The 15,173-nt window shown below is 41.1% G+C and overlaps 1 protein-coding gene across 1 annotated transcript; it reads left to right on the plus strand.

Moving 5' to 3' along the window:
* Nucleotides 1-12,709: 12,709 nt before the first annotated feature.
* Nucleotides 12,710-14,299, plus strand: LOC139724035 (UDP-glucuronosyltransferase 2B33-like). Its single transcript, XM_071635233.1, has one exon. It carries the CDS (start codon nucleotides 12,710-12,712, stop codon nucleotides 14,297-14,299), a length of 1,590 nt encoding a protein of 529 aa, XP_071491334.1.
* Nucleotides 14,300-15,173: the final 874 nt, after the last annotated feature.

The following is a 15,173-nucleotide window of genomic DNA, read 5'->3' on the forward strand; positions in this document are numbered from 1 at the left end:
GTTTTTATACAAAATCATTTTCGGAAATAGACAAAGTCTAGACCTACTACTAGATCTACCGACATCTCAGATCGACCTAACAGCCAGGCCTAACTCGATCTAACGTTAGCGTAGAATGGGTATAGACCCTGCGGAGTTCGTGATTCCTGTGACTGTGTGGTCGAATCATGACGAGTGTTTGAAAGCAGTACACAGGGTGGTTTACAATTCTCTGCCTAATTGTTACATTTATTTTTGGGCCTTCCTGAGTGGGCGGTCACTAATTTTGTATTGTGATTGTGGACAAGGTGTTGTATAAAACGAATAATTTATGATTTTGTTCGTGCATTGGGGCACGTAATACCGCACTCGGCGCGAGATTCGCCACTGGTCTATTCAACGCGGCGCTACGCGCCTTGTTGAATAGACCAGTGGCTCATCTCGCGCCTCGTGCGATATTCGTGCCCTATGCACTCACAACTCATAAATTATTCGTATAATAATGTTCGTCGTATATGCATAAGAATCCACGTCATTTTCCCTGTCTGTCATTTTCATGTTATATGATTACGGAGAAATTGCGAATATGTGCATAATATACTGTATATCGGCAGTGGAATTAAAGTCACTCGTTTTCCTGTCAGAGTCCTTGTACCGAGGAGTAGGCCTATGTGGTAGCTGTGCATAGTGATGATAATCGGTTGGTTGCCATCGTATCATGGTAGGCCTATACATGTTCGCTTTTAAAAAGACAAAAATAATACCATCAAACGACCATCGGATCCTGCTGAGAGAATACAAGTAAAACTTCGGAGTGAACTGGTGCTGCGTGAGCTGTTGAACCAGGCAGGTGTCATTGTACCTTTTAGCTGACTTACTAGAGATTTTATTATAATTTACCGTAATGATTGATAAATGAACAGTAATACCTAACATAAGTACGTTTCTATCCTTCATTTTTGTTTCGTCCATACAACGTGTATCATTTACACAGAGGAATTTGAACGATCCATGTTAACAATTTTGTCTGTGTAAAACGCGTCCATTTCCATATTTAGAATCCGTGCCAACTTCAACAACAGTTTGTAGGGAGGTTTACTTTAATGTTGTCCAGGTTGACACTGTCCAGTCGTGCGGTAAATTGCCAGCAACCAAAAACATTCACCAAATGATATGAATTCATTTTCATCTTAGTGCATTCGCAACGGAATTCAATTGAGGACGGCTGCATGTTACAAAGAAGGTGGGCTAGTCGACTGAAAGGCAGATGCAAAAATCTAGCAGTATAAAGATGACCGACTTGACCGTAGGTCTTTTAAAAGAAAATCGTTGGATAACTACCCCTAGATGTAAAACGATAATGAAGCCTTGTAAAATCAATACCTTGTGCTACACTCGTTGAAACCGCACAATAAACCAAAGCATGCAGTCTTTTTAGACCTAGCCCTGTTCTGCCAATAACTTTGTTCTCTTAGTTACGTCATTGGTTTTCCCTTTGGTAGGTTAATGTGTTGTTCGCAGTGAACTTAAATCAATATCATATTGACAAGTGAGTGGGCGAGGATACTACATACAACGCAAGGGATATCGTTGCGACTATAGAGCTAGTAGTCCGGGTTGGTACCATCGATGGGCGCCACAAAGAGGAAGGGCATATCCCCCCCCCCCCCCCCCCCCACCACCACCACCACCACCACCATAATACACCACCACATTTTGACTCTTCAAAAAAAAAGATAAAAAAGGAGGACGAAGAAAAATAAGAAGAAAATTCCAATAAAATCACCACGAAACCCAAGCGAGGGTCCCCCAAGGTTCTTTTCGTAAAGCGCCAAGGGATGGGGGGGGGGGGGGGGGGTCCTCTTGCCCTTAAAGGGATCGTATAGTTTTGGTTGAGACCTATAACCTCGGGTTTCTAACATTTTAGGGTAAGATTATGAGAAACCTCCTTTGAAATATGAAAGAGCATGTACTTCCAAAAGGAATTCAACGTTTATTTGATGTGGGACCCAGCTTTTATTACGATCGCTTTGTTTTACTTTATCTTTGGATGTCTCAGCCATTCCAAAACCGATTTTCATCAAACAAACTTTGAACTTCTCTTAGAAAGGTACGCTCTGTACTATTTCACAAACGGTTTCTTGATATCTCGCAATGAAAAGTCCAATTCTCATCTCTACCAGGACTCTACCGTCCCTTTAAAGTACATGTATGTATGTTTGTTTGTTTTTAGGGGGAAGGAAACCCTCCAAAAACAACAACACAAACAAATAAACAAATCAAAACGTTCCGCTGCCCCTAGATTGTGCGTCACTGCTGGTATCTATCTGTATTCTCTGGAAGAGTATCCTGATTTCACATTTCCTCCACAGAAATATTTTCACATCTCCAACTTGGACACCATGGGTAGCGTAAAGAAAAACCCTTCACATCATCATTTTACAACTGCATGCATGTGTTTATTATCTATCAGCTTCACAGAGTTAAGGAAATCCAGGCGATTTTTCATAATCACAAATCATGTAGCGCACAAATCGACAGCTCCATGTATAGATTAATGTGAAATTTATTGTGGTCCTTGAGAAGAGAAACACATCCAACTGGACCCCATGGAAGACCAGCTTAGCATAGCTGAATATGGGCTATCCAGCCATCTTTTCAGATGGAAATGAACAAACAAACACACACACACACACACACACAAACCAATACTCTGAGAAATTCAAAACAATTTAGGATGATGACATACAGTAGCAGCTTCACCATTATAAGAATGTGTGACTGGGGGCTCACCCGTGTAGAATTTATGCACGCTTTCCTCTTTTGTCGGTTTGTTCTGCTTCCTTGGGCCCCTACTAACGCATCCTTATGGTGAAACTGCTATGTCAGCTTCCTTGTTCAAGTTGTGATTTGTTATGAATTTTGAACACATTCTTATTCTTTATCCAAATCACTATAAATTCTTAAACTCTGTATGCCCAATATAACTCATTTATTGTTGTTCAAACGTAAACGTGTGAAAATCATTCGGAGTTAATTCTCCTTGAAAATGCAGCGAGTCGTAGTTTGGGTTTGTGGGTCTGGACCATAGAGATATATACTAAGAACACTAGAGGGCGGACTCCGTAAAATCCCTGTGACCGATAGAAGGAGGCGTTCGCCATTTTGGTCCGGGCAAATTTCGACTAGCGACCGTACCGATAACGTATAGCGCTAGCGGAGCATGCAGGGAAATCGACGACGGGATGCAACGGCAGTAGGCTAGCATCTATGCCAAGGTCTCAATCGGAGTTTGGAAATCGAAAATGTTCTTAAATTCGCACATTCTACTTAAAGTAGCATAGATCTATGTTGCAAAATGCCTGGTTCATGTGCTGCTTTTGGATGTAGAAACAGGAGAAAAGAAGGGGAGCGGAGTTTCCTTTCACATGTAACTAAAATTACATTTATAGTGTGTGTTAAACTGATTGATTCAAGACAAAAAAAAAAGAAAAAGAAAAAAAAAGGTCTTGCAAAATTCGTCAGGGGGCACTCCGCCCTCCCTCAGCCATTCTCGATCAATTGCTACTATAGATAGCTAATACAGTACATAACTATATCAAGGTCGGCGGAACGGGGGGGGGGGGGGGGGGGCATTTGCCCCATTTCCAAAATAAAAAACTCCCCTTTTTAAGTTTAAAAAGTGCTCTTTTATAAGTGCCCTATTTGGCCCTTGAGCCCCCCCCCCAAAAAAAAAAAAAAAAAAAAAAAAATCATTCCTCCACCCTTTGCTATACCAGCAGTTAATTTTACTATGGTGATAGTGTGAGAAAAGCTTAGAATACGTAATATATGCCTGGTGACAGGACATAATATGCTCCGAGCGAGTGTGACGGCGTTGATATTCTTTCTGAAAATAGAATTGGCATCATGAGTCTGATTGGGCTTTTGGTTCAAGGCAGGGTGAGGATTAGGATTAGGGTTATGTGTTATGACTTGGGTAGGGTTTATGTAAGCTTCAACATTAGCATTTCGAGCTTGAACTTCATATGTCATGGAACCAATATGCCTACACGTACTTTTAAAAATGATTTATTTCATTTCCATCCCCCCCCAAAAAAAAAAGAAATTCAATGAAACACTCGTATACACAGATAGGACTATAGAATGCAGTCCCCTCATACAGAAAAAAATATTATTGCCAAAAAAAAAATAAAAAATGACGCAGTATACTGTATCACAAGGGGCACCCGGCTATCTATAAGAGACCACTAGAGAACCCTTTGTATTGCATGGACCATGATCGTGTTGGTCGGCTTGAAAGTATTACCTCGTGTAGAATAAAGTAAATTTTGTTTCATTTTCATTTTCTTTACCACTCATAATAAGAGATTGCTAGCAACTTAAAATTTTGAGTTGTTTAATTCCTTCTGTCATCTCCGACCCCCTCATCTTCTTACTGAAAGCCAATACAATTGTACGTGTTTGAGCGCTTGTGTATGTATCACGTGTCACGCGCCACACGCAGTCCGCGCTCTAGTATATTATTAGTATACATCTCTATGGTCTGGACCTATAATATCGGAAGATAGATGTGTCATGTATAGGTACATCAATGGAGCTACATACAGCTGCATGGTACGTGTGATATAGGCCGCTTATAGCCGTGTGAATTATAAGTGTTAAAATTGTTATCATGCAGGCTTGTTTTGCATGATTTTTAGATGGAAAAATACAAGGTATACACACTCCGTGATGTCACTGACACAAGGTCATGTATGCTTCAGAGGTTGAGTCGTGAAGGTGTTGCGCTGAAGAGTTGAACGTTCCGCTTTCAGACTGAGGGTATGCTACTATAGGACCTACTTTGTAGTTCTTTGTCATTTCGTATGCTTTATGGTCGCCCAATTAAAGTGCACGAACACTCTAGTATAGACATGGCTATTAATCCGAGCCCTGAAGCAAAATAAAGTACAGTGTGTACATTGTAGTTGTGTTTGAAGAAGGGATTAAATTTGTGGCATTTTAATCTGTCTTGCTCATCATGTGTCGAAAACTAAGCAGTCACGACTACAATTTTTTTTTAAATGTTTGACTGTAAAATAATATGCGCCATTACTGTTTTTTTTTTTTTCGTCGTAAAATTCCCGCTGAATTCGCAGCGGTGTCATGCAGGCACCCTAGTGTTGGGAAAGATGATTTAGGTCGGCATCGCTTCCGGTGTTGGAGCACTTGTTTGGGAGATAGCACTAGCACGATCACTGCACCGACCACTATAGCATTAGCACCGAACTTAAAATCACCCATTTATTTCTTCAATGAGGTACATAATTATACGCTTGAATGTTTGAATGAATTTCTCACCTTGAATAATTGTTTTATATAATAAATGAATATCACAGTCAGGGGCTGGGAAGCAGGAATCAATGGGAGAACCTCTTTCGTGTTCTTCCGATTGAATGGAAGTTAAAACAGGATTTCCATATCGACCTTCATGGTTGCCAATGCTAATTCGAAGAGAAGAACTCTATACGCGAAAAAAGTGACCCACTATCATCTTAAATAGACTAGGGCCTAAGTTACTGAACTCAGAAGTTGCAGAGAGGAAATCGTTAGGAGTGTTAGATCTTTATCTTTCGTGAGTCTGTCTTTAAGTACGCGGTGTAGTTGGTCGGGCTGCAATTAGACAATGCGGCTGAGTCGTCAACTTTAAAGTGCCACCGAAATGTCAAGGAATAGTTTCTAACCTTAAAGGGAAGCAGTCCTGAGATTTTCACTGTACTGATAATTAAGAAGAGTAAAAAATATAAACTTTCACCAATTTATACGCTTGGACATCAAAAATTGTCTCCGTACGCGATTTTTGAAAAATAATTCCTGCAAGCGATCGTGAAAGAGCCGGCAAAAAGATGCTACGTAGTGCATGCCCTACTCACCAAGTTGACAGCCGTGCCTCTAAAAACCAATTTAAGTGTTCAAATGATTAGTTGCAATTTTATCATATAATGTGAAAGTTTGTGGTTTTATAATTTGAAACAAAAATTTTCAAGCTTAGATATATATAATTTACGAAAAATTAATATTGTAAACATAAATTTATGTGTACTTCTAAACCAAATATACCATGAACTTGACATCAAATAGGCACGGTCGTTTTCTAGCTTCCGTCCGTGTTGCATACTTCTTAGCGTAGAAACCACTCTCGCGCGCAAATCCTTACCATACCTGACACATACACAGTACACTCGACTCCGTCCAGTCGATTTTGGCATTCAAACCGGAGATAACCTGTGCATGAGAGAGTCGAATTCTTCAAAGAAAATATTGTTTGTATCTCAATATTTCTGTAAGTAGTCAGATAATCGGCCTTTCCTCGAAAAAAAAAAATATGACGTGAGCCGGGAAGGGTAAACACAGGGGGTCGTAGGGATATGATTTCGCTCCACTTTGCCGTGCATGTCCAGTCGGCACTGGCAGCAGCTAGCTCAGTGGCACTGTACTGCAGTCCAACCCCGGCTGCAGGCCCACGGTAAATTAAACATAGCTAGCCACTTTCCTTACCTCTCTACGCTTTTTTCCCTCGGTTCTCTTCGAAGTCGATGCTCGAGGTGTTTCTGTTTTATAACTCATGTGAGCAAATGGTCAGGATTGCATCTGGTTTCAGGAGTTTTCTCGGTTTATAACCGAGGGCCACAGCCTGCCGGTCCACGTAAAAACATCGCTTCACAAATTGTCCACGCACAGGTAGGTCACAACACGATTTCGAGATTTTGTAGGCCCTAAGTTTCTTATGTTCGGCATCGTTGTACCGATATTTCCCAGCCATACAGCTCACCTTTCACGATACTTTTGTTGGTCTGGGACGGAAAAAAAGATTTTCCTGGGAAATTTTCTGCACGATTCGAGCAAAACTACTGATGTAAGATAGCCTGACCAGACGACGCTGAATGCGGTCGCCCCTGTAGTGTACTAGCAGGCCTGTGTAGAATCGTTTCTACCTACAAATATGTACACTCTGTACGTACTATAGAACATGCATGAGCGGCGACAGGTAGGGCTGCAGCTGCGCTTGAGACTGGAAAAGTGCGAAGGGCAAACCGCGTACGGGGTGCGTACGCGTATCTACCGTAGATCTATCATCTAGTTGTACCGTCCACACGTGCGAATATAATACACAATACATACACACACACACACACACACACACACAACGTAGAAACAATGTCAAATACGAGTCGGAGTAGCCACCGACGTCTTCATGCATCCGGGTAAACTAGGGAGCGTACGGATAACGAGCAGAACACGGCTGGGAAGAGTTGTGCATCGACGACGTATGACTCTCCGCCAAGACTTGCTCATTAGCATATTCACCATGCAGAGTCACACTTTTTCAACCAAAATGTACGAGCTTATTTGGTGATTTTAAAGTTTGTTTTTGGTGAAAGTAGTTCATTGGAGGTACCAACAACAACATATTTTTTTAAATTTCGTGAGGACTGTGTCCCTTTAACCATTTTCGGGTCTAAAGAGGTGTCATACGAGAACGCGTCTTTTCAAACTTCTTGGGGTCCGAAAAAGCAAGAAGGCGAGTTGTGATATGTCATCTTTGTCGACTTCTTGGGTCCGACACCAGTCCGAGAAAGTGAGTTGTGAGAACGGTTTCAGTTCGTTATTCCGAAGGTTCGTTGATACAGAAGATTCGTTTATCCCAAAATGGAATAGATTAAGAAATTGTTGTTCCGAAGGTTCGTTGACTCGAAAATGAAATAAGGTTCGTTGCTCAGAAGGTTCGTATTACCGAAGATTCCGTTGGCAAAAAAAAAAAAAAAATGAAAATGAAATAAGATTAAGAAGTTTCGTTACATTTAAAATGAAATAAGGTTCGTTAATCCGAAGGTTCACTAATCCGGAAATAAAGTGCGTCATTGCAAAGTGTACACACCTTCTCTCTAATTCTTTTTCGAATATACGAGTCTTCAGACTAATGGCCCTTGTTTCATTATCGGACTTAATACGAATAGAACCTTCGGAATCACGAACTTTACTTTTCGGATCAAAGAATTCACATCCAAATATAGGTAATGTTTGTGTTTCGGAATAAAGAGCCAAATTTCATTTTCGGATTAATGTACCTTCGGAATAACGAACATTACAATGCATCAAATCTCGTCTGCTTGCCTTTTTGGATCCGAGAAGATCGAGGGGCGAGGAACCGCTTCTCTTCTTCTCATAGACACGCATGAGATTCCGTAAAAAGAACAGTAAAAACCGAAAAGGCAAAGGCATATTTTATGCTGTAATACACCTTCAATAACACACACGGAATGGTACGGTTTAAGGGGTTCCTCCAAAGATCCTACACTTTAGGATCTTTGGTTCAACAACATACAGTATGCAAATCACATACTGCGTATTTCACAAAAGGCTGCTAAAAGGGCATTTTTTTTTTTTTGGTGAAGACTGACACATCTTGTAGATGGAATTTTTAGACCTAGCTGAGGTGTGAATCTATTCCAAATCTCTTGTTAAACATGGCAAAATCCTTTGTTGTTGTTGTTGCTGTTGTTGTTGTTGTAGGTGAGGCAGGGTACGGATAGGACCATCCAAAATATGGTAATATATCATGACAAGGTGCATAAAATTTGAATCGGTTGATTTTTGGAAAACATGGCAAGACTGTTGATTCTATAGGAGTGTTGCCTTAGCAAAAAGGCTAAGATTATGAAAGATCACACAAAAAGTTTTTTTTTCGGGGGGGGGGGGGGGTACCCCCATGGCATAACGAAATAAAACAAAAAAGTCGTTTTAATGTCCTACTGACAGACTGACTCAACATATACATAACTTCGAGGATAAGCTCGTAATTAAGTATGGGGCGCCAAGTGTCGCATAGTCATTCATGACGACATGACCGATTTTGTGACGAAAGAGACCATGCACGTGCACGTGACGCATTTATAATTATTTCACCTGACGGAAAATGATGCCTATGTCTATAATAGCTTCCGCTACGCAGGCTAGACAAAAAAAAAACAACAACAAACAAACAAAACAAAACAAAAAACAAAACAAAAAACATAAAAACAAAACAATAAGTAAGGGACCTGATACTGTAGTACATCTAGCATGTCTAAAATCACTACTGAGACACAGCAACCAGTAACACTGAAGAAGCATTTCCGTGGGAAGAAAGCCCCAATGCCTCATTCATCCAAGGCTGGTAGCAGTGCCCAGAGGAAATCAGGGCCGGCGAAACCGGGGGCGGGGGTGGGTCGCCCCCCCCCCCCCCCCACTATTTTGTCTCCGCACATAGGAGGGCTCACACGGGTAAATAATTCCCCATAGAGACGTGTGTTAAAATTCAAATTTCAAAAAATTCTGTAAAATAGCTGGGAGAAATCAGGTGTTTCATCTTCACTAACCTGAATAAGTGAGATATTACCTTTCATCCATCAGATTGCCAGGGTGGGTTGTTCTGCTCTAATTCTGTCCAGGGGTCCGCAAAGCCAGACTACGAGTTCTTGTCACTCAAAAAATCACCTATTTTCCGTACACGTACCCAATGAAATATAGTCCCCTCAAATTCCATCAGAAAAGCTTTCATCTTCCAACCAAAATGCAGTTTGTAGAGGAATTCATACTCAATATCTACAGCTATTCAGTTTTTTGCCAAACTACATCATTGATTTTTAATTAATTTTTTTCTTCATTTATTTTGGTATCTTTGGTACGAATTTGTGAAGGGGTCTGGGACAGTCCATTTTATTTACAGGTGTGAGCCCTATAGTGGAGGTCATATTTCTTATTTGACTTTTAAACATCATAAATGTGTTTTTTATGATATTTGCCCCTACATCATATGAGAAATTACACTTTCAACGATTATAAAGCTTCTCAAAGGGACACTTTTAGAAAATCATGCCCTTTAGGGTTTTTTTTTTTTTAAAATAAATCTTGCAGTTTTGATCAGTTCTTCATAAGATGAATACAAAGATCCAGGCAGTTATCCTTGATTGTGGGTGTGTCATCATCACCTTATAGCCTACAAAGTACTTGATAAGACTTTGTTTTGTCAAACAGTCTAACTTTATGTATTTTGAGCTGTTTCAGTGGTAGCCAAAACAAAGAAATACATTAAAATAACACAGTCATTCAAAGTTGTGTGATGCTGATGACTGACTGCTATGTACTAAGATCTAGTGACAAGAACATAATATTAAGAAAAGAAATAGTAGCAAGGCAGAGTTGAGGAGGGGGGGGGGGAGTAGAGGAGAGAGGTAGAGAGAGGGGGTAGGGAGGGGAAGGGGAGGGAGGAAGAGATCTGACACAATACAAGATACCGGTACACAATACAAGATTAACACAGTCATTCAAAGTTGTGTGATACTGATGCCTGCTATTTACTAAGATCTAGTACCACAAGAACATAATAATATTAAGAAAAGAAATTGTAGCAAGAAAGAGTGGGGGGGGGGAGTAGAGGAGAGAGGTAGAGGGAGGGGGGGGTAGGGAGCAGAAGGGGGAGGGAGGAAGAGAGATCTGACACAATACAAGATACGCAATACAAGAGGTCATTCAAAGTTGTGTGATACTGATGACTGCTATTTACTAAGATCTAGTACCACAAGAACATAATATTAAGAAAAGAAATTGTAGCAAGATAGAGTTGGGGGGGGGGAGTAGAGGAGAGAGGTGGAGGGAGGGGGGGAGTAGGGAGGAGAAGGGGGAGGGAGGAAGAGAGATCTGACACAATACAAGATCAACATAAACCAGCAGAGCTTGTATGGGATGAATACTTCCCATAGACTTGCATGTATTGCGTGCATTCTCTATAGGGCTCACACGGGTAAATAATTCCCCATAGAGACGTGTGTTAAAATTCAAATTTCAAAAAATTCTGTAAAATAGCTGGGAGAAATCAGGTGTTTCATCTTCACTAACCTGAATAAGTGAGATATTACCTTTCATCCATCAGATTGCCAGGGTGGGCTGTTCTGCTCTAATTCTGTCCAGGGGTCCGCAAAGCCAGACTACGAGTTCTTGTCACTCAAAAAATCACCTATTTTCCGTACACGTACCCAATGAAATATAGTCCCCTCAAATTCCATCAGAAAAGCTTTCATCTTCCAACCAAAATGCAGTTTGTAGAGGAATTCATACTCAATATCTACAGCTATTCAGTTTTTTGCCAAACTACATCATTGATTTTTAATTAATTTTTTTCTTCATTTATTTTGGTATCTTTGGTACGAATTTGTGAAGGGGTCTGGGACAGTCCATTTTATTTACAGGTGTGAGCCCAGGAATGCATAGGGTGTCACCATTTTGGCCCCACTTCTTTTTTTTTTACCCCGGAAGTGGCACTAGAAACAAAAACAAAAAATAGAATGAAACCTCCGAAGGCGTTTGTCAAGTAAAGTAAAGGAACCCGGAAGTGGAATGGGAACGATTTTTTTTTTTTTTTTTTTTTTTTTTTTTTTTTTTTACTTACTAGCTCATGAAATTCGGAAGTTGGTCCCCACTTTTGACAACGACGGCATTATTTGCTGAGCTTAGACCTATAGTTTCAAGAATACAGTAACCGTTTATCATCTAACCTTAGCGTATCTTTAAGAACGCAATTGTTTGACGATTCGAGTCTCCTTGCTTGACAGGAATTAAGCGTATCATTCCCATAAATTTCTTGTCGATTTCAATCGTTAGTCTAGAGGCATGACTTCCTCAGAGGTCAAGAAATAATTTCTAAAAAAGTCACAATCTATCAACTTTGCAGATTTGGCAATGCAAGTTGTGAACAAGATCAGTATATACTGCATACATAGGGTACGAAAGACGGCCTTTGGTCTGTTAAGGACACTCAATGGAAGGCCATATCTCACCCTATAGGGACATTACCACATACGACACGACTCAATGTAATCCCCCCCCCCAAAAAAAAAGAAGTTAATTCCTTTACCGTTCAATGTGATCATTAGTGCCCATTTAATCCACACTAATCGTATGCCAAAATTTGTCTAAATGATGTATATGTATGATCCTCATGCCGTGTAGGCGCTTTGCTTACATCAGGGGGGTGTTTCATCAACGCTTGTCAGCGCCGACAACTGTCGGCCAATTTCAGCAAAATCCTTGGCTTTGATTGGCTGAGATGCTCTGGTCACTGACTGTTTCTATGGTGATTCAAGATGTCAGCGCCGACAAACGTTGATGAAACACCCCCAGGTGATGTTTGGAACATGATGTTGCGTCGAACATTTTTCTGAGGTATCAACGTCCTTTCATGTAAATTTTGTGAACCTCCTTGCTAAATGATTATGTGCAACCACCAAATACCACTGTTTAGCCGTGCACGCAAGTATCTTAAGAAGTTAGAGGGGCTGGTCGATCCGTCTTACCCGCTATGCTGTACCCCACTTTCCCCTATTCCTAATGCCTCCATGCCTCACACAATTCCTTTAATTATGCGAGGTATGCGAATAAAGCAAAAGTGATTAGGCCTATGGTTGGGCAAACATGAATAAGAAGTAGACATAAGGAAAGGGTTACCCGAGTTTTTATTCGTTTTTTGTATTCAATTCTTGTGAGTGGATCACAATGAATCTGTCATCGAGGACAAGCAGCGAGCACCGAAAGCGAAAGGACTGGCAGACTCGTTTTACTTGTGCTGAATGTGCAGTGATATTTGAGAAACGTTACGTGCTCAACATTGATTATCACCGCAGCTGATTTCAGCGATATTCTTCTAAAAACGATGGCGGGATTTTCCGGGCTAATAGCAAGCCTACTGTTGGTCGTATCACTCGGAGGCTTTGGCAGTGCCGCACGAATATTAATGAACGCCTTTCTTGGAGAAGGCAGTCATTTTGTCTGCGCTGCTGCGATGGCTGAGCGCTTGGTAGAAAAAGGGCATAACATTACCTTCTTCATTAGCAATGCCTACGCACATCGGGCTACTGACGCTAAGTTTGCCAACCTGTTTGATTTCGAGATATTTCATCACTCCATTCCCGTGGAAGAGGTGCACAAGCAACTTAACGCCTACAACGAACGCGCCTTCGAACCAGCATCTGTTCAGATGCTTACTTTTGCCGAGTTGATGCGCGACGCTCGAGCGGCAGACTGTGACGACATTCTCGGTGACAAGGCTTTGATGGACCGACTAGCGATGGCAAACTATAGTTTCGTCGTGTACGACATCACCTGGGTTTGCCCCGTACTGATGGCCAGAAAACTTGGAATACCCTACGCCACCGTGTCTGCCATCGCCACTCCGTGCACAGTCGCAGAAGGTGCCGGCGCGGTGCCATCACCGGCTTTCGTGCCTGGAATGTTCAGTGCTTTGCCAAACACTATGGACTTCATGGATCGCGTAGCAAATACACTCAACTATATTTTCATAAGATTAATTGGGGAGTATTTTCGCCAGCCATACAATAGGTTGAACGAAAAGTACAACATTTCCCCGGGTGAAAGTATAGGGTACCTTGTTGACCAAAGTGATCTCTTCTTAGTTAACTCCGATTTTTCTGTGGAATTCCCTTGTTCATTGCCGCCCAACGTAATTTCCGTTGGCGGGTTGACAACTAAACCAGCAGTTGCACTGTCTGACGAGTTGGAAGACTTTATGCAGAGTTCCGGAGAACATGGAGTCATCGTATGCACCATGGGAACCTACTTCACCTCCATGCCTCTGAATATTGTCAAAGCTTTCATAGATGCGTTCGCGCGTCTTCCTCAAAAAGTCATCTTCCAACTCCGCTCAATTCCATCCGGAATAACTCTTCCGCCGAATGTAATGACTTTGCCATGGTTACCTCAAAACGATCTTTTGGGTCATGAGAAGACACGTGCGTTCTTGTATTCAGGTGGTAACAACGGATTCTACGAGGCTTTGTACCACGCTGTCCCAATTGTCGCCATACCCATCCACGCGGACCAACCTGACGTTGGTGCCAAAGTAGCGAGCCAAGGCATCGGCATCACCATAGACAAGGGATTGTTGAGTGAGACTCGCATCTTCGAAGCCCTGAAGGACGTGACGACGAATTCGACGTACGCGCGCTCGGTAGAGAGACTTTCTGCCATGTATCGAGATCGTCCAATGACCCCTGCCGAGAGGGCGGCGTTCTGGATTGATCACGTGATATCCCATGGAGGCAAGCAATATCAAGTGCCCGTGGTGCACATGGATTTCATCAAGAGCAATCTGATAGATGTATTGTGCTTTCTGGTCGGATGCCTCATGTTGGGTCTTTTCATCACCTTCTTCGCCTTTCGACTTTTCTTCAAGTTGCTGTGTATTGCTTGGCGAGTAATGAACTGCAAAGAAAAACAAGAATGATTTTGCAAACGTATGTTAAAGGGGAAACCAAATCCAAATATAAGTTAGTCTGATAAGAAAGAGTGAATTTTTACGAGTTCAACGGTAAAAGTTTGATCGAAATCGGGTAAAAAATAAGGAAGTGATGACATTTTGAAGATTCACTAATTTTTCAGGAAACAGTTCTTGAACGGTCAATATGAATATGTGCAAATGACAAAGTGAGAATGTCATCCCCTCTCAACTTGCCATATATTTTGTACATAAAGGTTTGAAATTTCCAGTTTTTAATTCAAACGCAATTATGCCTGAGGCTGAAATCCTGATATATCTAATAACTGATCACTATTCTGAAGTTATTCAACTAGGAATAACATCATGTTTCAAACTTCAATGACAGAAACATTGAATTTTCATCATTTTTTGTACACGATCAATGGAAAATTGTGAGGTTATGACATGGTCAGGTCACTCATTTGCATATTCATATCCATTGTACAAGAACAGTTTTGCAGAAATTAGCAAAACTTCAAAATTTCATTACTTATTTCTTTTTCATCCGATTTCAGTCAAATTTTCACCGTTCAAATTGTAAGATTTTACTCTTTTTCTATCAGACTAACTTATTTTTTGACTGGATTTTCCCCTATAACGTTGTGTAAATGTCTCATGCGTGCGTGAGTGACCAGAAAACCGGTTTACCATAGTAATGAATATTTGCCTAATGATGAAGTAAGTGTTTATGTTGTTTATGGGAAAACGTCAACTCTGACCTGCAAGTTATAGGGTGTCTCAGGACGAGATTGTTTTAGGGTTTGTCAAGGTTTCAAACAGCAACTCATCTGGTTCATGACCTTCAAGGAATCATATACGGGCCTTGTTGCATAAAAAGATG

This window comes from Diadema antillarum, unplaced genomic scaffold, assembly GCF_040938485.1.
Source record: "Diadema antillarum isolate AM-2024a unplaced genomic scaffold, OU_Dant_1.0 scf00000205, whole genome shotgun sequence".
Lineage (NCBI taxonomy): Eukaryota > Metazoa > Echinodermata > Echinoidea > Diadematoida > Diadematidae > Diadema > Diadema antillarum.